Source organism: Antennarius striatus, chromosome 22 (genome assembly GCF_040054535.1).
Source record: "Antennarius striatus isolate MH-2024 chromosome 22, ASM4005453v1, whole genome shotgun sequence".
NCBI classification, from domain to species: Eukaryota; Metazoa; Chordata; class Actinopteri; order Lophiiformes; family Antennariidae; genus Antennarius; species Antennarius striatus.
Window position 1 is genome coordinate 16,535,984 of NC_090797.1, and position 23,886 is coordinate 16,559,869.

A 23,886-nucleotide genomic window follows, 5' to 3' on the forward strand; every position below is an offset into this window, starting at 1 on the left:
GTTAACCATTCTAAGGTAACTGAAGTCTCAGGGAGAGCCACACCCGTCAGGTGTAGAGCCGTTCCTATTGGACCGAGCGCTGACAGGACTCACTCTGATTGGTCCCTACGTGTTTTTAGTTTGAGGCCTTTAGAAAACACTCTTTGCATTTGAACTGTGAGCTCTATAAACATGAATGTATGAACTTCATGAACTGAAGCATCTGTCCAGGTGATGTTGTGTCACATTTCATTTGTAATTGTTGAACAGAAAGCCCAGGTGTGTATTTTACCTGTCCAATCAGATTTCTAGCATCCTTTTTTGAAAGCTTCCAGACCAACAGGTGGAGGGTTTCTTCACCAGTTTGTGTTTCACCCTGCATGCTGATCGTCTCTGCCTTTACAGATGTTAATGTAAAGGAAGTGTTCACTTTAACCGGATGTGGGTCAGGATCACATCAGCTGCTGGAGGGGCTTCAGCTCAGCCTCCATCTCTACTCAGTGTCTCCTGCAGCTGGACCACCAAACATCAGCATCTGCTCCATCCAGTCAGTGGAGCAGGGTCAGGGTGGAGGTGATGGTGCAGTGTGTGTTAGTTCAGTCCCTACATAGAACGCCTGAAGGTAACGCGGTGAGAATGTCCAATAAACTGATGAATAATCTTCGTATTATTATTATTGTTATTATTATTATTATTATTGTTGTTGTTATAATTATAATTATAATTATTATTATTGTTGTTGTTGTTGTTTTTATAATTGTTATAATAATAATTAATATTATGAATTCTGATATTTGGTGACGTTTTCTGTGTTTACTTTACTGTCAGTTTGATGACGTTCGATCCTGTTTTTCAGATTAATTTTTATCTGTAATTTGTTATCAAGATTGAAAATCCACATAATCTGTGACGTCAGACCGACAAGGGGACTTTCAGAATTCTGGTTCCAGTGTCAGATTCTTGTCACGTGACCGGCTTTCATTCTGACGTCACTGAGTGTAACGACAGCCCCCCCTGCTGACAGATCCTCTGAGGTCTCATGTTTCTGTGTTTGGGGACAAACAGCTGATCTCAGTCAAACATGAAGCGTGGACGGCAAACGCTTCCCGGTGGTGGTGGTGGTGGTGGGGGGGGGTCATCCGGTGCCAGACCCGGATGTGGTCTGGCACCGGGCACCGGATGTTACCGGGGGGTATATAAAGGGAGGAACCGCCGCCGGCGGGCCTCTGCGCGTCGAGCTGCAGGGCTCCGTGATGTCCAGAGCCCCCCAGGACGACGGAACCTCTGGAGCCGGTGGACCAGGTGGGTCAGTGGGTCAGCTGCCGGTACCGGGACCGGTGGGTTCTGCGTTAAACGGTTCGGTGTTTTGTGGCCGCTCACATCTACAAAGTTCTCCCTAATATATAATATAATATATAACATAATATAACATAACATATAACATAACATAGTGTATTATATAATGTAATATCGTCTAATGTGACATGGAGCAAACGTTTGGCGTCTCCTCGCGGAAACCGTCGTGTGGATCCCGGTGGATGTGGACCGGACCGGACCGGACCGGACCGGGGCGCTGCTTCCGTTTTAATTGATCGTCCGGTTTCTTTAATTACCCCCCATTAACTTCCCCTCCACTAACGCCCCCCCCACCTCCTGACGCGTAAAGGGCTCCGGTACGGGCCAGACGCGCGTCATGCGTCATGGTTCGGACAGGTGGAGCTGCTCTTTAAACGCCCTGTCACTGGACTGGAACGCAGCCCAAACTGGGCCGAACCAGTCCGGACTGGAACGTGTCTCATCAGCGGGGGGGGGGGGGTCGTTAAACAAACTCCAGCTCTAACAGAACCGTTTACTGATGAATGTGTGTGTAGACGGGGTAGAGCAGCACCGGACCCCATACCACTGGGGTAATTACCACAAGCTCCCTCCTGTGCTGGGGGGCTCCTATGAGGTGTCTTCATGCTGAGGTGTCTTATTGAAGCTCGTCTGTGTGGTGTCTGTCTGACGGGGGTCACAGCTGAACTTCCTGTTGGGCTGATGGAACCAAACAGAACGACAGACTTCAATCCTTCACATCCTGGTGGTGAAGGATTGAAGCTGAAAACCTTCACTGATGGACGGAGTCTCTGTTCACGGACTGGGAACCCCAACAGCACGCGCTGGGGGCTGGGGGCTGGGGGCTGGGGGCTGGGGGCTGATGGCGGGATTTTTATTTTATTAACTATTAATCCACCATAGACTCAGGTTAGTGGTTGTGTGCATCTATATGTAGTGTGAACAGGCCCGTCACACACACACACACACACACACACACACACACACACGAGGGGGGGGGGGGTCTGCAGGTGAGGGGGGGTTAGAGCGGCGGGCAGCTCCTTCCTGGTGCCCCTCCAATGAGCAGACACTGAGCCCTGATTGGATAATCACTGAAGGTCAGAGGTCAATATTGAACACAATCTGATCAGTTCCGTCACTCATTGTGTTCTGTTGTTTCTGACATCAAACTGTTGATGAGTCTGAGGTCTGCTGAGTCATGCTAAGATGACACGTGAAATCTGAACCCATGGGGCGTTACGCTGCTGACACGGTGGCGTGTAGTTGTTCACATCTACAGATGTTTGTAAGTCGAATATTTGTATCTTGAGGACTACCTATACCTAAAAGAAGTCAGACTAGTGTCGTCTTCTTACGTGGGAGTTTGTGTGGCCCTAACCCAAGGACCCCCACCACCACCATTACATCAGGGGCTGTGAACCTGCTGAGACTCAGCCAATGATGGACCTGCCAGCTCTGGTGATCTCCACCAACGGCCAATCAGGCGGCACGATGCTGGGCTGTTAGCAGAGGTTTGTCCCTCAGGCCGCCTCACAGAGTCTGTTTCACACACAGAAACATTCACACCAGTGTTCCACTGGAGGTGGTTTGTAGGGCTCCTCGTGCCACAGGGGGGCAGATCCCGGTCCTGTTGATGCCCTTTTGTTTGTAACGCACACTGACACCGTAGCTTTATAAAACACTGGTCCTGGTTCACAACTGTAAATAGTCTGTTGCTCTTCTCTCATGACGGAGGTCAACATGGTACAGCTGTCTCCGTTCCCCACCTTGGATGTCGTGCCCCCGCCTGAGACTTCAGAGGAAGAGGAAAAAGAACAGGAGGACTTTGTGATGGATAGTTGCCTGAAGGATCTCCAGCTCAGTCTGGAAGCCTCCACAGCCTACCACGGCTACGAAAACTACATCGAAGACGGTCTCATCTGCCTCAGAAACAAAGTCCGCAACTTGGAGAAAAAGAAGGTAAGGGTGATTAAGGGGTCTAAAAACTGGACAGCTGGGAATGGGCACCTGGAGTCTGTCTCTGTGCCCACAGCTGAAACTGGAAGACTACAAGCTGAGGCTGAACAGGGGAGATGAACTAAACAAGGATCAGATGGTAAGACCTGACCATGTGAGGAAAGCAAAACTTTCATTTGAGGAAATGTTTCAGTCGGGTAAAGGGCCCGTTTCCTTGTCCTGCAGGTAGCTGTGGAAAAGTATGAGGAGGTGTTGCATAACCTGGTGTTCGCTCAGGAGCTGCACAGAACTCTGGACACTTTGACTCAGACGGTGAGTCCATCAGTCTGATTGTAGGACTAACTGCTTTTTGTGAGGCCCATTTTCTATCATTTGTTTAAAGGTGGTGGTACCAGACATTGATAACTGTACGTGCATCAGCTCCTAATACTGTATTTACAGTATATATTTACTAGATGTGTACATTTTTCATGGGGGGCTCCTTTAACAGTCTAAGGAGCTGAGGCTGGAAGGCTGGTCGTGGTATTACCAGAGCAGGGTCGGTACATTTGTTGGTGTTCTGCACTCACAGTCCTTTAACTTCATTAATTTATTGCCCGTACTGCTTTCTTCGCTTTTGCGGGTCACTGTGGTTGCTGGAGCTTAGCCCAGTGGACCGACGGGGCAAGAGGCAGGGAGACTTCGCCAACACATGAAAATATGACTTTATTTTATTCCAAGTTGACTAAGAGGTCCAAAGAAAAGTCTCTTCCCGTCTGCTCCTGGGTCTTTTGTGAAGAATAAAAAGCATCACATGACAGGAGTGTTGCACACAACTCTGACTGCTCCTTCAACCCTCCTTTTGCTCTAGTTGCTCAGAGCCCAGAAGAAGGTGGTGAAGAAGGAACAGATGGAGAAGCTGGAAGCCGAGAAGAGGCGTCTGAGCACCGTGCTCCAGGTCCAGCACCTCCTCCACAGCCTGCAGCAGGAACATGTCAGGAGAGACCTCCTAGCGGGTCAGAACCGGGCTCCTCATTGCACAGCACAGCAGCTGACCTGCCTGAGTCAGCTGGCCGCCCTGCTGGGCGTAAAGAGGGATTACAAGCTCGGGTGAGTCGTAGAAGCACTCTTCATGTCATGTAGGTACTTTACTTTATTATGGATCCCCATTAGCACAAATAAGCATGGCTATTCTTCCTGGGGTCCAGTACACAGACAACATATCATTCATACAGCAAATACAATACACAGACATACAAAGGTTCACTTCTAGAAGGACAATACATAGTTTAAATTACAATTTCAGCATCATGAAATATATCAGCAGTTAGGGTTATCCTAGCTTCTTTTTTTTTTCCTCCCATATTCTGACTTTATCTCTCTCCCTCCAAATAAACTAAACAGAATTCAATAAACAAAACAAGATTCAAAGTACATATGTAAAAAACAAATCAATAAAAATAAAAATGAATACAGTTAAAACACATACAGTCTTGTTCATGAAATATTGAAAGATACCGTTTTGCCATGGTTTTGAAGCCTTCTTTTGTGTTCGCTTGTATTATATATGCTGGTAGTGAGTTCCACCCTAACAGCTCTATACATGACAGTTTTCTGTATAGCAGAAGTCCTAACTTTAGGTAAGTTGAACCTCCCCTCTATTGCATGTCTTGTTTGATATTCATGACTGGAAGAATGTTTCGATAAACTTTTATGAATTATTTTTGGAGATTGAGTGGCTATTATGTTACGAATGAAATTTACTAAACAATAGGTAGACCTTTGACTAACAGTCAACCATCGTAATCTATCATGCATATCTTTTACATTAGTTCTATAGGAATAGTTTAACAACGTGCTGCTTTATTTTGAACAATTTGTAATTTCTTCAGATCGGCCTTTGTATCGCTGGACCAAATGACAAAGCAATAATCAAGCTGTGACAAAACCAAGGCATTCAAGACCTGTTTAGTGACATCTAGTGGCAGATCTTCAGAGATTCTTCTAACAACTGATACAGCTCTTCCCATTTTACTAACAGTGTTAACAACATTCTATCATGGTCACAGGTTGACAAATGTAATACCTAACAGTATGGTCTCTTTTACTTGATCAATTCGAATATTATTGACATTTAAATTCAATTTGGGCTCAGATCTCAACTGATACTTAGTCCCCATTAATATAGACTCTGTAACTTCTCTGGGGGACTCCACAGTTAACAGTACTGACATCAGATAAGCTACCATTAAAAAAAAACAGTTTGCCTTCTCTTACTTAAGTAACTCTCCATCCATTTTAATGCAGGTGTAGTGAAACCATTAATTTAAGCTTTCCTAATAGTAAAGGATGATCAATCAGATCAAACGCTGCACTATAATCAAGTAAAACAGCCCCTACCAGTCTTCCATTATCAATATCACATTGCCAATCATCTGTCATCTGTGTCAATGCTGTACATGTGGAGTGGCCAGACCTGTAAGCATGTTGATAATCTGTGTTCAAACCATGTACATCAAAATAAAGTTGAATTTGCTGAAATATAATTCTCTCCGTTACCTTTCCTAAAGCTGGTAACAAACTAATAGGGCGGCTATTTGCCCCTGAGAACGGTGCAGCTGTATTTTTGGCCAGAGGAATAATCTAGCATCAGGACATCTACATCTCTCAATACTCAAGTTAATGATATGACAAAGAGGAACAGAAATTAAACTGTAAACCAAGCTAATACATTTTATGTCCAAGTTATCCACACCTGGTGGTCTATCTTTACATTATTCAAGCAGATCCTCAACCTCACCAGCAGTTACCGTTTCGATTTTAAATCTACAGTCCTTATTTTGCAATAAGTTCCTAATTAATGTTGTTGATGAGTGTGTGTTTATATGCTTCATGTTGCTCCTTAAACTGTTGATCTTTGACAGAAAGAAATCATTAAAATAATTAGCAATATAAACTGGTTTAGTTAAATATGTCCCATCTACTTGGATATAAGACGGGCAGGCTTTAGGGTTTCTACCCATCATACCATTTACTACATTCCACATTTTCTTTTTGTCATTATTCACATTTTCTATTTTATTCACATTAAACAATTGCTTTGTCTTATTTAGGTAAGTAACATAATTTTGTAATGTTTTGTATATTTGCCAATCCGATTCAAAACTTGTTATAACGGCTGCTTGTTTTGCTTCATTCCTTTGCTTCATTGCTTCTCTTCAGTATCCACCCAGGGTGATTCCATATTCCTTACTGTATGCTTTCTTAGTGGAGCATGTTTTCCAATAATTTGTAATAATAAAGAATTAAAGACCTCTAATGCTTCATCAGGATTTTCATTTTCCATTACCTGCTTCTAACAAACTTTTTTAATGTCATTTATAAATGCGTCATCATTAAATGATTTCATTGATCTCCTATAAACCACTTTTGGTCCTGACTTGGGAAGCTTTGCTTTCCTTGCAATTACCACTAAATTATGATCGGAACATCCCACTGGTATGGATAATGCTTTTGAACATAAATAACTGCAATTTGTGAATATATGGTCAATGCATATTTCACTTTTCACGCCGTCTTTCCTTGAACACTCTCTAGTTGATCTTTCCACCACCTGAATTAAATCACATATTCTAGCAGTTGATTGAAGCTTTTCTTTCAATGGACAACTGGCTAAGTTCCAGTCTATATATCTCCTAAAAAGTAAATTTCATTACCAAGGTCACATACTTTACCTAACATAGAACATAGCTGGTCAAGATAATCTATATTTGCACTTGGCGGTCTATAGACACATCCTACGAGCAATGGTTTAACATGTGGTAAATTAATTTGCAAACAGATGACTTCGGTATCTGCAGCCATCAGATCAAACCTTACTTTTGCTGGAATATGATTTTGTACGTAAACTGCAACACCCCCACCAGAACTATTCCTGACTTTTCTAAAGATATTGTACCCTTGGATACCCAATATATCATCATTAAACGTATCATCTAGGTGAGTTTCTGATATTGCCGATTAATGTATCCCCAAGGACAGTAATTCTGACACTGCTATTTTATTTCTCAGACTGCAGATATTTATGTGAGCTAATTTAAACCCTTTTCTTGGTAAATAAATTGCAATCATAATAAACATAGCTGCTTCTTAGTCATCTGTCCTTCAGTTTGTGAACCATGAGACACAACACACATACACACAACCACACACAACCAATCACACACAACTAATCACACACACATAATTTGTCACTTAGCATAGTGTAGCTTTGTCTTCTCGCCCCACCCCCATTCCACTTTACATTTGGCTACTTCTCATTTCCCACATCACTAATAATACCACCACATGCAACACAACATTAAACGGCATGTTTCATATGCCAGCACCATCAGCCAACATGGCATTATGACATATGCAAAAGGATATTTCATGACATGACACATATGGCAGCACCACCAGCTCATCATGTTCCACAATAAATTTCATTTTCAGTCCAGTGATAGAAATTGATTAGTGTTCCATCCCATTCATTTCACTTGAAGGATCCAACTTCTATAAACAGTATTATTAAGACAGTACCTGAGTTTGGACCCGTGCATCCATTCCATGTTCTATCACTTTGTCATGTCAGTTTCCTCGCCCACTTTATCAGACTCTCTATCCTCCTTTTGAGATGCAACATCACCCTTCTTCTTCATCCTTGTCAGATGCCCCGTTCACGTCCTCCTCTTCATCAGGTTCAATGTTTTTAATGTAATGAATGAAGAAATCTTCTGCCTCTCTAGCAGTAGTCAACTTGTGCACTTTCTCACGAAAGGTCAGGATGAATGTTGCAGTTGGCTGGATAAAGCCGCATCTTATTTTGCGTTTGAATAGCTTTGACCTTACATCTTCAAACTGCACGGAGGTTCATTGTCTCAGCGCTGACGTCGGAATGGATCCGGATTCTCTTCCCGTTATACGTGAACGAACGTAACTCAGCTGCTTTCTGGGTTATTTTCCTTTTGATCTCAAAGCTATGCAGCCTTGCGATCATGCACCTCGAGCCATTTTCCTCGGGACCAGTACGATGTGCCACGCTGATCACTGGGCCGGTTCCAACCATATCCACACCAAACACTTCCCGCAGCAGCCTTTCTGTAAACGTAGTCGGGTTCCCTGCTTCCACACCCAACGGCAGGCCAAAGATGCGGATGTCGGTTTTGTGGCTGTGATTCTTCAGCTGGATAATCTTCTTCTTTAATGTATTATTTTCTTCAATGATCATTTGTTGTTTACGTTCAAGTTCAGACAGTCTGTCATCAGTATAACCCGAAGCTTTCTCCAGTGCAGCTACTTTACCTTCGCATTTAGTTAGGTTACCTTTCAACTCCTCCAATCATTTGTTTACTGATGGAAACTTTTGGCCAATGCTGCCGTTATTTCTTCACGGATAATTTCTCCCATTGTAGCGGCCACTTCAGCTGTGAAAGCCTTGTGCCGTGTAGCCATCTTTCACAATTGTTTGTTGAAACTCGTAGCGTTGAACTGGTGGCCAGGTGCAAACAATCACACTGCATCTACACCTTCTCCAGAGAGCAGTCAGTCCAGTTCATAAGTAAAGCCACTTCAAAATGACACGTCCAAATGATTGTGTTCATAAACCATTCACTTGCATCTCACATGTATTGAGTGTCATAAACCTAATTAAATATAAACTTAAGCCAGTGGGACCGGGGGACCACGGCTACACATGTCTGCACTCACATCGTCTAGTTCCCACAGTAGTCCTGCAAGTATTGTTTAGGTAGGCTGAAGAAAGGTGATTCCATAACCACACCTGTAGAGCCAAGAGCAGCCGCCGGCAGGCTGCAGACGTTACACACACCTTCAGCCAGATCTGCTTTTTAAAAAGTGTGTTTCTCACCAGTCCAGTCTGTACTTCCAACAGTTGGACTTGTGCACATTACCGTGGGCTGTCATGACTTACTGCTCTGGATCGTGCGCTCTGAACACATTGGCAATACTGTACATAAAATTGATTTGACTTGTGCTTTTTGTGAAGCATAATATAAAGATGGGACATTTAAGAACTTACTGCTGAATCTGTCGATGGATGTTGATCTGTGACACCAAGACTGACAACAAGCAAACACCCTAAAACACACTGTGGACAAATGGCAGCTCATTGTTTCCTGTAACTCAGTTTAATGAAGTGCAGATCCTTTTGTCACACCATAGACTCATTAAAGTCCTGTTTCTATTTTGTGGTAGTTTGGAGGAGCAGATGGAGCGAGCAGCTCTGGCCTACTTGGATCTGTTGGAGGGGAACGACAAGCCAGCGGCTGGAAGCACGTGTGAGTACAGCCCATCAGTCACTGGAGGTCCATCCATTCTCATGTCCCTAATCTGGGTGGTTCTGGATCAGGAGGGTAGGCTGTTTGAGGGGCGGCAGTAGCTCAGTCCTCTAGGACCTGGCTTGGGAACAGGGGGTGGCTAGAGAGATGCCGGTTCACCACCTGAGTGCTGCTGAGGTGCCCCTGAGCGAGGCACCGGTCCCCAAAAGCTGCCCGTCTCTCCAGCATCTCTCCCCTGTGTGCACACATACAGGCAGTATGTGTGTGGAATATACCGTATATAAGAATGAACAAATCTCCCCCAGGGGATTAATAAAGTAAGTTCTTCTTGGGTAGTCATGTGTCCAATCTCTTCAAAGGTGGCGGCTGGACTTGACCCGTCAGCTCTGAATGTGGTGTAGTTAGTGTGGGACTAATTGTAGTCAACGATCTTGTATTTTGGTTGTGAAAAATAATTACTACTGCTGCTACTGTTGCCCTTTTTACTGAATTTTTAATTTTAATTTTAATGATATGAATATCAGTAAAACCTCAGACTGTAAATCAAACTAAAAAAATTCAACATTTCGAAATATACATGTTAGGAGATTCTTGGCATCAGTGAAATAGTGTCATTGTCTTCCATGGGGGGTAGATTTTAACTAGTAATGGTTGGTTCATTGTGACCCACTCCATTTTGGTGCAATACATCCAGTATTTAAATGCATTTTAGGGTATTTTTTGCAACCTGTTCAAAAAATACTGAAACTAGAATAGCCCTTAGTTGAGGAGATGTCACCCCCTGGCCAAACAACCCCACATGTTTAGCTTGTCCGACCCCAATGCATCTCCTTCATTGGACTTCCTCCGACGCTCCGGACATTTATCGGTGTTTTCTTTCTGCTCTTGACCAATCCCATGATGCTTCACTCAGAGCGATGCCGTGTTGGCTTGCGGGTGACCCCTGACACACACAAACCTTTTTACATCATGAACTGCCCTAACTTCCATAACTAACTTCTGTTCCATAACTGGATCAGTCGTCATGACGATAAATTCCATGATTAGACAAACAGCTCTTCTTGGCTTATGCTGTCGACTCTTGTTGTTAACGACAGATGCTACCCCTCTCAGCTCCTGTGGGCGTGGCCCTCAGGTGTCAGCTGGTGTCTGCTCCAGGAGGATAGGGCAAATTCAAGCTGCTTTTCAGCAAGTTGTGGCACTCTGAAGTTGTGTGGATGAAATATTTGTCTAAGCTGAGATTCTGTGTGACCATTAGACTGTGGAACGGTCAAGACATTTATCCAACAGCCTGAAATGTGGGGTTATTTAAATGTTACTAGGGGTATTTCTCTGCCCCTGGGGGAGTCAGTGGGATTTCATGTTGTGTAATGGGGGCACTTCACTGAGGAAGCTTGAGAAGATTGAAGGACTTGCAGATGGGTGTTGTGATTCTACATCGTGTTGGTTTATCCTGAGATGTCACACCACGTGTCGAGTCTTCTCTCCATGCTGCATGTATTAAAGAGATCGGAGTCATTACAGTTGGTAATTCTTCAGCACATTAGCAACTCTCAACATTGAACAAGGAAGAGTTTCCCTGGGCTCTAGTACCATCTGTAAACTGAAGGCCAAGTTCCATCTGACTAGTGGTTACCTCCAACTTTGTTCAGATTTCAATCATCCAATCCACAAAACACCAAACGAGTCAAAGCCCAGAGGCCTGTACCATAAAGCTGGATTACAGGTTAGCGAGATAACTTCAGGCTAAACCCTGGCTTTTCGGTACAATAAAGGTGGCTGACTTTCTATCGGGCTATGTTGTCACGGTAACCTGTGTTGAACACCTAACCTGCTCCGGAGCAGGATAAATTCAGGATAAGAGCTCAGCAGGTATAACAGCCCCACCTACTGACCAATCAGAGCTCAGCAGGTATAACAGCCCCACCTACTGACCAATCAGAGCTCAGCAGGTATAACAGCCCCACCTACTGACCAATCAGAGCTCAGCAGGTATAACAGCCCCACCCACTGACCAATCAGAGCTCAGCAGGTATAACAGCCCCACCTACTGACCAATCAGAGCTCAGCAGGTATAACAGCCCCACCTACTGACCAATCAGTTCTCTTGAAAACGGGCCGTCCGTTCCCTGAGAACCCGGTGGATCTCGGGTCACAGCTTGTGTGCAGAGCGCTCAGGCAGAGAGAATATTTAGGGATGGCTGTAATCCGGTGGGATTGGCTGAACAATGACTGTAGAAAGGTAGAGGTTTTGGGGGGAGGGGTTACATTACATCTGTCAGCTGCTGGAGCCTCACATCAGGAATGGAACGCACCCCAACCACGCGCTGACAGCCCCACACAGTGTGCATTGACCTGAGGGTCTTTGCCACAGTTAATATATTTGAGTGATGTTGGTAATTATTATGATGTCCTTAAATCCCTCGTTGGACGGGTTACAAGCAAGACACAGATAAAATGTCATTGATCAATGATTTGTTTCAGTAAATCATGGATTGATTGATTGATAGGTACTTTAATGTATTCTGTTGGCGATGCTGAAAACCTGTGAAGAACACAGTACGTAGAGCTGTTCATAAAGTCACGGGGCTACGATCACATGTCATAACCAAACATGTGGTTCACACACACATTAATGAACACACACATGTTACTGTAGTCAGATACACAAGTGCAGTCATAGTGGGGCAGTAATGTTATAATGGCACTAACTTCCTCATTGACGCAGTCGGCCATGTTTTCCCAGAGATCCTTGCTCCGTTTGGCAGCTGCAACTGTGTTGCTTTTTGCCTGGATTATTGATTTGTATTGATCGTATTTATTAATTATTATTGTTTGCTCCTCCGTTGTGAAATATGCGTCTCGGGCCAGTTTGTTGCATGTTTGTGATTGGTCGCATGCAGCAAACTCCGCCCTTTTTATGTGAGCGCGCACAGATCTAGAGTGGACAAGTCTGGATTGAATTAGTGAGTTGATAGCCGGCTTTATGGGACCGAAAATCTGGAGGGTGGATGTCTGGGTAAGTGAAGCCTTATGGTGCGGAAAATTCTGTACATCTGATATCTGATATCTTATATTGATACTGTCTCTATCTGGCCTGTCTGTCACTCTCTCTCTGTCTCTCTCTGATGCTGTTCTTATCTTCCTTTGATTTCTTTTCCACCCAACCGGTCGAGGCGGATGGCCGCCCAGAAGAGTCTGGGTCCTGCCCGGAGTTTCTTCCTCATCGAGGGAGTTTTTCCCCGCCACTGTCACTTATGCTCTGGAGGGTTCAGTTGGGTTTCTCTGTCTTTTAAAGCGCTTTGAAATGTCTGCTGTCATGATTAAGCGCTATATAAATAAAACTTGATTGATTGACTTGATATCATTGTCAGCCCATATATGTGGAGGTTGTATCCATTAAATTACACCAATGCTTTTTGAAAGCTTATGAAACATACTAATTCAATTTGAGGGATGATGAGGTGAAATGACAAATGACAGAAATGAGAACTGATTTGTAATGAGCTGCAGTTTCATTGGGTTTTCTTTGATTTATTGTTTCAGTTAAACAGTTAAAGGAGGAGCTCACAAGTCTGTTGAACTGTGAATATTTCACCTGTCTTCCACCTTCACCGAACAAGGGCCCCAAAGTTCTACTAAGTTCAACCAACCACAGCAGTAAGATAATGCTTCCCTTAATATTGCTCATATAATATTACCATCAGTCAACTTTATTTACTTCAGGACGCTCCAGGTATGGGTGTACAAAATTCTTACAACTACAATCTTTTCAACTAAATCTGTCCGTGTTTAATTAAATGTTACTGTCTATTAAAACTATTCATAGGACCGTTACATAAACAATAGTAAGAAGGATAAACAGAACAATGTGGAGGAATAATTGACTCCTAAAACTACTGTATGTCTGTGCTTGGCTGAAATGGTGACTGATTCATGCTTCTGGTTTTGCTCCCGTTAGCCATACCAAAGTCAAAACCAACTGAAGTGTCTCAGGAGGTAAGACAGAGCAGATGTTTCTCAAAGCTGTGCTTCAGTGCTAGGACTGCAGCCATGCTCCAGATCCACTGATGCGCTGTTGGTTTATGGTAGTTTTTCGACAGACTGTACCTGACTGACACAGCAACTCCTTCCACTCAGAACTGGAAGAACAGCTTTCATGCCATGATGGAGACTGAGCCTCCTGACTGCTGGGATGTGGAATTGTCAGACGGTGCCCCCAAGACCACAGGTGCAGGCCGCAAAATGTGGAAGGGAGCTGCAACTTTGATCCCCAGAGTCCCAGTCACTACCAGGAAACAGGCTGCTGACTGCAAAGAGGTGAGCTATCATCAAATTCCAGGATTTGGATTTTTTTGAAAGCTTCTTACATTATGAAACTGGAAGAAATGACAAAATAATTTATCTTGTTTAAATCTCTTGCTTCATAGTTATTAATAATAATGGCACTCAATATCTGAAGTCTCAAGTACAGACTTGATTGTAAACCTTGTATAATAAACGCCAAACCTGGATGCCAAAAGGTCCAGGTTTGAGGCCAACAGGACAACATCTGCAAAAAGCAGAGATCAAATCATTGTGTCCCCAGGCTGGAATCCCTCCAGCTCCTGGCTGTGCCTAGAATTTTTATCCACAAAGAAGAACAAAACCAGTGTTAGGGGGGAGCCTTTCCAAAGTCAACATGTACCTGGAACAGGTCTGACTTACTGCCGGCAATGCGAACCAAGCTCTGGTTTCAGTCATACAGGGACCAGACAGCCCTCAGCAAAAGGCTGCGAAGGACTTCCCACAAAGGACGTGGTTGAACGCCTTTTCCAGATCCACAAATCGCATATGGACTGGTTGGGCAAATTCCCACAAACCCTGGAACACTCCTCGGAGAGTGTAGAGCTGGTGGAGTGCATCTAGACCAGGACGAAAACCGCATTGTTCCTCCTGAATCCACGGTTTGACTATATGTCTGATCCTCCTCTCCAGTACCCTGGAATAGACTTTCCCTGGGAGTCTGAGGAGTGTCAACCCCCAATAGTTGGAGCAACCCTCCTGTCCCCCTACTTGAAAAGGGGGACCAGCAGCCCGGTCTGCCAATCCAGCGGTATTGTCCCTGACTGCCATGCGATGTTATAGAGACGCTTCAGCCAAGATAGTCCCTGCACATCCAGACTTCAGGTACTCAGGGCGAATCTCATTCACCCCCAGTGCCCTGCTACCAAGGAGCTTTGAAACCATTTGGGTGACTTCAGCTCAGGTGGAAGATGAGTCCACCTCTGAGACCTCGGCCTCTGCTTGACATGGTAGTGGAATTGAGGAGATCCTAAAAATGTACTTTCCACCGGCCGATAATATCCTCAGTCGTCGAGATCTGCAGCTCCCCACCTCCAATGCAAATAGTGTTGGTAGTGCGACGTTTTCCCCCCTCAGGTGCTTTCCAAATTTTCTTTGAGGCTGACCGATGCCTGGCCTGCCTGTATCTGTCATCTGCCTTCATACGTCCCGAACGGATTCTCACACATATTTGGGCCTGCCAAATCTGTCCGGGCTATTGCCCTGCCTGCGGATCCAGCTCACCACCAGGTGTCGAACTCTGTCCCTCTCCTGAGCCGAGTGTCCAAGACAAACGGTCGGAAGTCCGACGATAAAACAGTCGATCATTAACCTTTGGCCTCGGGTGACCTGGTGCCATGTGCACTTATGGACATCCCTGTGGTTGAACAAGGTGTTTGTTGGGGACAAACTGTGACCAGCACAGAAGTCCAATAACAGAACACCACTCGTGTTCAGATCGGGTAGGCCGTTCGTCACAATCACCCCTCTCCAGGTCTCACTATCATGGCCCACGTGAACTTTGAAGTTCCCAAGAAGAGCAATGGAGTCCCCAGTCAGAGCACCATTTAGTACCTCTCCCAAGAACTTCAAGAAGGCCGGGTATTCGGCACTGTCGTTTGACCCGCAGGCTGAAAGGACAGTGAGACACCTGTCCCCAACATGAAGGCGTAGGGACATGACCCTCTTGTTCCCTGGGGTAAACTCCAACATATGACGAGGTCCAGTCCCTCTCGAGGGGTCGGGGCCCAAAGCCCAAGCTATGGGTAGGGGTGAGCACGACTATATGTAGACCATACTTTTTACTGTTTCTCACCACCTCTGGCTTCTTTCCCCCCAGCGAGGTGACATTTCATGTCCCAAGAGTCAGTCTCTTTGTCCAGGGATTGGGTTGTGGAACCCCCCGCTTTTGTCTGCCACCCAATCCACACTGCACCCGTCCCCTACGGTTCCCTCAGCAGGTAGAGTCCACCGGAGGTTGGGCCCCACGATGTCCTTCTGGGCTGAGCCCAGCTGGGCAACGTGGGTGGAGACCCGGCGTCACCAGGCACTTGCATATGTGCACCAACCTGGCTCTGATGGGGGGGGGGTTACTAATCTACATGGGGGTTTTTCACCTGCTCTTTCCTGTAACTGGTGCTTCTTAAACATTTGATAAACCTGTTCAGTCACGAATCTGTACCGTTGAAGGTGGAGATAATGGATAGATGTGTGAACTGTCACTCCCTCTTCAAAACAAAATGCCTACAGGATTATAAATTATAAATGCATGACTATTTGGGTTTGGTTTCTAAACGTTCAAATGTTACTCACCGTTTAAAGTGAAGATGATTCAGGAAATGACAAACTGAATACAAAGACAATCTTGGAGTCCTATTTGCTCAATTGCTGAGATGTGGAGATGTGGATTTTCTGAAAGGAAAGCTAATGGGCAATAACAGGAAGCCAGCTGTGAATGGATGATGACGCGTTTTGATTTCCATATTCCTCTTCACCCATAATTATGAGGCGGTACACGGGTTAAACATCCGTAACTTTTATTTGGGTAGTCTTCTCAGCCGCAGCAGCACACACTCACAACACACCAAATTAGTGGCACCTCGAGTAACACCTGCCAAAAATCACGTATCCCATCTGACGTAAACAAACCAACGTAAAGTCCGTTACTGTCGTAAAACTAAAACATGCAGCTAATGAGCAGCTAATGAGAGCTTCACCCAATATTATAATATAAATGTAAATAAAGATGAATGAGATGTGTTTCGTTTGAGAAAAGCGCTCTATACTTAATGGTATATACAATATGACATTCTACTTCAGAGAAAAGAGAGAAGACCCAGAGGAGAGCAATATGCCAAAACGGTGAGCATAAAATGTGTCATTTAAAAATTATGGATATTTCGAAACGACTCTCAAAACATTTTCTCATGATTCTATGTAGGCAGTGCAAATGGAAATGCCTGTTGAGATTTTTGATTCTGCCCTACCGAAAGACCCCATCCAGAGGAAGCAGCACCTGGAGGACCTCATGACAAAGATCCATGGCTCCTTCAGTTTCATGCAGGTGGGTTTTCAAAGCCAGGAGATTACTCTGTGTGAGTATTTTGTTCAGCTTTTCCCGCGTTTTATTGGATTGCTTCTTACCATTTCAGGAGTCTCTCCTTGAAGGTGAGATCTCTGCATCCAGACTGACTGGTAGGCTGCCCAGCTCTTCATCTGCTCTGGGTAATAGTGATTTTCAACAAGGGAAATGTGAACACACAGAAAAGAAATAGCTGGAAAAAGCCACCCGTTGTTTTCAACCACTGACGTTTGACTGTTGCCATGTAATAGTTATACATTTGGCATCGAATATTTTTGATTTCCAACCATGTAATACACAGAAACATCAAGTGGGTATTAATATCAATAAGTATTTGTTCATGGTCTCTAGAAGGTGATCCTTTATCACTTTATCATGTGGTTCTCATGACTCGTAAGGGAAACTCAAATGTTGTCCATCCATTGAATGGGTTGGCATTAATGGGGTGCAACTGATACCCCACGGCTGATCCATTCAGCTCCGTTAATCAGCTGACCTGGGGTCATGTCGGAATGGGTCAAAAGAGCCCTGACTGAATGAACCCGGGTCTGTTAGAGGGGGGGCACTCTTCTTACAAACTGTTAAAGTACCTGTGTTGTCATGACGCTGCACATGTTGGACTTCAAAACAATCTTTTGACACATTTTGTCATGAAGTTTTTTTTGTATCAAAATGTTTTAATTTGAAAAGGTCACAGCAAGTGTTGTAGGCCTTCATTTCAACCCCCTGAGGCTGTCCTGGGATTTTATTCCCTGCCCAGAGGAGCCTGGAGGTCAGGTTTTACATCTTAAGTCGGTTTGATTGGCTCTTTGTTTACAGTTAGGTCCATAAATAGTCGGACAATTTTGGTTAAGTACAGTACCATCATGAATGTTAAATGAAACCGTTCGAATACACTTAAAGTGCAGACTTTCATTGTTAATTCAGTGGGTAGAACAAAAAGATGGCATAAAAATATGAAACACAATCCCTTCATTCCAGGGGCTCAAAAGTAATTGGACTAATTAAATAAATTCTTCTCTAATTGTTTGAAAAGACTTTGTTGGCAGTGACTGAGGTCTTGAATTCATGGACCTGACCAGAAGCTGGGTGTCCTTTTTTTTATTTTTAAGTCCTGCGAGGCCTTCACTGCAGTGGTTTGTGGGTCTTTGTCTCAACGGGTGAAATGCTCCATTGGATTATAATAAACCTCAGAGGTTTTTATTTGAATGAACGTATTTAGTCATTCATTTTGTTGTCCTCCAAACAACCAGGTTACTCTGATGTCAGAGCTCCAGGTGAAGCCCCGCCCAAAGCGATGCAGGTGAGCTGTGTGTGTGTGTGCGTGTGTGTGCGTGTGTTTGCGTGTGTGTGCGTGTGTGTGCGTGTGTGTGTGTGTGTGGCTCAGACTGAAACGTGGACGTGTCCTCACTTCACTCTATCTGCCCCCCTCAGTCAACCCCACTGCCCACCGGTCTAACAAATGGGGATCAGGGTGTTGACCCCTGTGAACTTTCTTCCAAAGCCCTACCTCATGTAAGATCCGTTTAACTTATGAAATCTATTGACTCAACATGTCTGTGGGTAAAGTCATCCTGTCTCTGCAGGAACCGCCAGAATTGGCAGAAAGAAAGAAGTTTCCTCCCCCGCCGCTGTACTGCGTGGACTCAACCCCCCCCAGCGGCCTGGAGGACAGGAGCCGTCCCTGTGTAAGGAGTGTTTCTGGTGTCTTTGGACCGGATCCTGTGTGGTTCTGTTGTAACCTTCTAACCTTTTTGTGGTCCACAGACACCCATAACTATATCCGGGGTCCTCTCCCCCTGTAATGGGGGGGTGTCTTCCACTTCCACTCCACATCATGGACAGACTTTCTCTACACCCCCAAATAGGCAAAGTCAGATATCTGCACGGCTGCAGAATATCCAGTCGGTAAGTCCTGCTAAAGCTTTGTCTTTTGGGTCACATGGAACCGACCCCTCCCCCATTGGTCTGTTGGTTCAGGGTCACATGGAACCGACCCCTTCCCCATTGGTCTGTTGGTTCAGGGTCACATGGAACCGACCCCTCCCCCATTGGTCTGTTGGTTCAGGGTCACATGGAACCCACCCCTCCCCCATTGGTCTGTTGGTTCAGGGTCACATGGAACCGACCCCTCCCCCATTGGTCTGTTGGTTCAGGGTCACATGGAACCCACCCTTCCCCATTGGTCTGTTGGTTCAGGGTCACATGGAACCGACCGCTCCCCCATTGGTCTGTTGGTTCAGGGTTACATGGAACCGACCGCTCCCCCATTGGTCTGTTGGTTCAGGGTCTTTACTGCAGTCTGACAAAATCTGGTTACTCTATGGCAGTGGGGGGTCAAACTCCTTCTCACTGAGGGCCACATCAGCATCATGGCTGTCCTCAAAGGCCCAGATGTAACTAATGTAACTAAATGTAATGTAACATGCATGTAACTAGTCCTTCATGTTGAATGACTCTGAACTGATTTGGTTTTTGCGACCGTCTCATGGTGAACAGTCAGATCCTCACACAAATTTAACACGAAGCAAAGACGACTTGAATGCAAGACACACATTTTATGTACTGGGGTGTAAAAGGGTTATTCCATTCTAAAATAACCAGTATGAAAATATATTTTCCCACCCTAGCCCAGATAAATACGTTTTGATCCTGAAGGAAACTTGGCAGGAAGTTGTGTTCCCTTCTGGAACCACAAGACCAACCTTCTCCAGACGGCCCTGTGCAGCCAGAAACCAGACTGTATCAGCATCTTCATTGAGATCATTCATATCTATTCACTTTTAATCACCTTTGGTTTGTATGGAGGGATGAACTAACGTCCTCAGGAGTTTGGGGGCAGATGGGTAATTCAGCTTTCTTTCATTCATGCCAATTTGCCCCAGCTCTGCAGCAGTAAAGCATTGCCCCACCTGACACCTCCCTGCTTTGAGCCCAAGTGTAAGTTCTGTTTTGTAATGTACTTTGTGCCAAATGCATTGGTCTGGTGGGTGTTCTGACACCGTGGTTCATCCAGCTGTTTACCTGTGGACACTAGTGACCTGTGGACACTAGTGACCTGTGGACACTAGTGACCTGTGGACACTAGTGACCTGTGGACACTAGTGACCTGTGGACACTAGTGACCTGTGGACACTAGTGACCTGTGGACACTAGTGACCTGTGGACACTTGTGACCTGTGGACACTCGTGACCTGTGGACACTAGTGACCCGTGGACACTCGTGACCTGTGGAGTCCCAGAGAAATGACATCATTTCAGACAACCTTCGATCAGTTTGGTGATGTTACGCCTTCGAGTTAGTTGTGACGTAAACATCTTTTTTGTACTGAGATTGTTTCTAAGGACTGTTGCTGTGCTTCAGTGTATTAAGAGTTTCTGTTGTGTGTTTTATGTGAGCCTAATTTAAATTGACATAAAATCCAGCAATGTGGCCCAGTGTTTCCCGATGGACATGTTTCTGTTGTGTCTGACGTTGAACAAGGGAGATGAAGCCGACCTGGGACCCACATCTGATTCAGAATGTGTTCTTTGTCATAAGATGTCATGAGAGGTTGACCCGTACATCATCCAGTGGGCAGACTGCTGACAGCATGACCTTCACGGTGGACGTTCAAAACGCCTTTTGTTGCCTGCTGTGGACTGCAGTTGTTCTTGGCGTTTCTGAACCATCACACCCAGATCTGAATGTTAGGTGTGTGCGTTTTATATTTAATGTCTTTTTTGTCACTGTAGGTCTTCAAGAGGAACACCTTGTCTCAGAAAGGCAAAAAAAACTCTATATCAGATGCAACAGTTTTCTCTGAGCCCACCTACATCAGCGTCGGCACCCAGACGCCCCCCGAGTTCACGTCCTCAGAAGACCGATCAGGTGAGCTGACGGGTTTTTGTTTCACCGGTGAGCTGGAGTCAGTGGAGACCAGTTGTGTTGTGTGTCCCCAGCGTACCAGTCGGACTGTTCGGTGGGGGGACAGATGTTTGTGTCTCCAGGAGCATCTGGTGGGGGTCGACACGGTCAATCACACCATACCAGAAGAGCGTGGAGAGGTATGGCTCGTGGTGACGGGGGCCCGGCACTAAGCTTTCGCTCTTCTGGGTGGCATCGAGGTATCTCCCCCTTTACCTGTCCCTCTTATGGATTGTCACCCCCCCCCCACATTCACCTCCTTTGGGTAGATGTTTCTCCAGATCAGGAGTTTATGGGTGGGGACCAGCAGAAACGTAGCGTGAACCAGGTTGTGTGAAGTCATGAGGCTCTAAGGGACTTTAGGTAACGAGCTGAAGGTTCTCTTCAGTCTGATGGTGGTTAGACCCCCCCGTCTGATCTTTAAACTGGTCTGAAATACAAAAACCTGGGTCCTGTTTCTTTTTTGAAGGAGATCAGAAGCTGTGATACCATGTTGTTGAAGTGGTTTTGTGTTCCTTTTTACAGATTCTATCAGTTGTTGGGCTGTTGTGTGCATCAGGTTTCATTTTAGTCCAGTTTTCAGGTTGAGGAAAGTATAAAAGTTAATTTTTTTTCTTTGAACAAATTGTGATTATTGCGTGTAGCGATTGTTTTTTTCCAGTTTGAAATAACTGTTGATCAGAGTAGAACAGGAGAAATGCTGGTTAAAAGGCTCCAGATTCAAACCCTGATTTATGGTCGTTTGTCTCAAGCCTGGGCTGGAATGCTAATTAGCATAGCTCTGAAGCTCACTGGTTTCTACTCCTCAGGAGGGTCCTACATCCCCCATGGTCATTTTAGGGACCCCGGGCCTCTCCTGTATGCTGCTAGAGTAAGTACATTTATTTTAGCGACTCTTCACCAATGAGGAAATGACTAAAGATCCTTTAATAATTTAACGAATGCTCCTTTTTTCACTGTGATGTTGCTGTTATTCATTACCTTCTGAAACAGACTGTTTCAAATGGCCTTTAAATAAAGCAGATGTGTTCAATGCACTACCATCTCGCTGCTTTGTCCCTCAATGGTGTTTTCTCAGGACTCTGGATACCACAACTACAGACATGGAGGGGGCAGACACAGCTCCAGTGGTAAGAACACTGTCTGATGTTCAGTCCTGCTTGAAGAGATTGGGTGTCTTACTGTTAAACTCTTTTCACTGTGCACATTGAAGGTTTGCACCATCACACCTTTGCTATTGCACACGTAATTTTTCCTGTTGACCAGAACCAAACTGGTTGAGGCGTGCGTACGTTTTGTTGATTGAGGGTCTTTACAATAAAGACAAACTAAACTGAATCACAAAGGACCAGGAGAAGTGGAGTCCGACTTTAGGGACTAATCTGCCCTGTTACCCTGTTACCCTGTTACCATTCAAGGCTTCAGTCTTGATGCTTTTGCAAGTTTAGAGCAGACCTCCAATCAGCCTCTGTCTGGCGGCTTACAAAATACTATTTAAGTGGAATTCTAATGTATTTGCTGGAGACTTGTTGTGTTGGCACAGATCAGTGCCCAGACTGTGTTCCTATGATCAGACTGACAGTCTGTCTCCTCTCTGCAGCAGCATGGAGTGACTCTTCTCAAGTCAGCAGCCCAGACCGGGACGGAGCCTTCACCATCGTGGACTCGGGTCATGGCGATTCCTTGTCGGTGTCCACTTTGGAAGTCCCCGTCACCCCCCATCACCATCACCACACCCTCCTTCCTATGCACCTCTACCCACTCTCCCAGCCGCTGCGAGTGGCGTTCACCGCCTCCCGCACTGCCAACTTTGTTCCAGGCAACCTTGACCAGCCTATCGTGTTCGACCAGCTCCACAGCAACCTGGGGGAGATGTACGACATCCACATCGGCCGCTTCAACTGTCCCGTCAACGGAACCTACGTTTTCATTTTCCACATCTTGAAACTTGCCATCAACGTGCCGCTCTACATCAACCTAATGCGTAACGAGGAGGTCATGGTGTCGGCCTACGCTAACGACGGAGCCCCCGATCACGAGACGGCGAGCAATCACGCCATCCTCCCTCTGTTCCAAGGAGACCAGGTGTGGCTTCGACTGCATCGTGGCGCCATCTATGGCAGCACCTGGAAGTACAGCACCTTCTCTGGCTTCCTGCTGTATCAGGACTGAACCTGACCAACAATCTGTCGACGACATGATGGTTAAACTGACCTTTTAGTGTTGAGGTCAGGCTGCATGCCGCTGCCCTGTTTTCCACAAGACATCTGACTCTGAATTACATGCCAAATTAAAAGGGGCGGGGACTGCTAGACAATCACATGTACCTGATCCCCTTGTCATGTGGTGTTCTTGATGGTGGTGCCCCCTGTGACTGTTACCAGTATGTCCTGGCCTAAATAACGTCATCTGTTCCACCCACCGGTCACTGATTTAAGTCCTAAACACGTGTGCCTTTTTTTTCTGAATTGCTTTGGACAGGTGACCACATGTTGAACTGCTAAGGAATGTTCTGATGTCTCAGAACTAGAATCAAGCATCATCACATTGCTTGATGCTGGGCTCCTGATGTTCTGTGAATGTCCAGCTGAAGGAGACTGTTTCTGGTGGTGGGTATGGTGTTGAACACTGAACAGACGATATGGAAGTGATCCATTTGTGTGCCTAAATAAAAGATGAGCAGCAACATTTGTGTGTGTTCATGCAGTTTTACCATTCTCCTGACTCAGCAGGTAATTTTTAATGATGATAAACTCTGCTCACATTTTACAGTAACCACCAGATTGGCTTTCTGCTCAAATGACCATGTTGGGCTTGTTTGTAACTACTGCCCCCTGCTGGCCAACATAGTACATTCTACTTGTAACCGTCAGTATGCAGATGCAACTTCTGTTGACCAAATAGCTCAAATGTTATTTTTGTCAGTCCATATTGTTTCACTGAGTGTCCTTGATACAACACCTCTACCGTAGTACATAACCAGAGAT

General features: G+C 45.3%; 1 protein-coding gene across 9 annotated transcripts; it reads left to right on the top strand.

Annotated features, from left to right (window-relative positions):
- Positions 1-1,125: 1,125 nt before the first annotated feature.
- caprin2 (caprin family member 2) lies at positions 1,126-23,578 on the top strand. 9 transcript variants are annotated; one of them, XM_068307048.1, is made up of 21 exons: positions 1,126-1,281; positions 3,049-3,273; positions 3,347-3,409; positions 3,496-3,582; positions 4,121-4,359; positions 9,505-9,587; positions 13,134-13,247; positions 13,549-13,586; positions 13,680-13,907; positions 16,731-16,772; positions 16,852-16,974; positions 17,063-17,135; positions 18,246-18,295; positions 18,427-18,507; positions 18,579-18,680; positions 18,760-18,900; positions 20,728-20,863; positions 20,935-21,099; positions 21,709-21,770; positions 21,978-22,029; positions 22,500-23,578. In XM_068307048.1, exons 2-21 carry the CDS (start codon positions 3,055-3,057, stop codon positions 23,069-23,071), a joined length of 2,670 nt encoding a protein of 889 aa, XP_068163149.1. In that variant the 5' UTR covers positions 1,126-1,281; positions 3,049-3,054; the 3' UTR covers positions 23,072-23,578. The 9 variants fall into 9 exon arrangements, with proteins under 9 accessions (XP_068163149.1, XP_068163147.1, XP_068163148.1 ...); XM_068307046.1 differs by lacking the exon at positions 1,126-1,281 and having other exon boundaries at positions 2,357-3,273; XM_068307047.1 differs by lacking the exon at positions 1,126-1,281 and having other exon boundaries at positions 2,357-3,273; positions 22,503-23,578.
- Positions 23,579-23,886: the final 308 nt, after the last annotated feature.

Coding starts and splice junctions, on each gene's coding strand:
- caprin2 (XM_068307046.1), top strand. CDS start 3,040: ATGACGGAGGTCAACATGGTACAGCTGTCTCCGTTCCCCACCTTGGAT. Junction 18,296..18,426: donor CCCCGCCCAAAGCGATGCAG/GTGAGCTGTGTG, acceptor TGCCCCCCTCAG/TCAACCCCACTGCCCACCGG. Junction 18,508..18,578: donor CTTCCAAAGCCCTACCTCAT/GTAAGATCCGTT, acceptor CTGTCTCTGCAG/GAACCGCCAGAATTGGCAGA.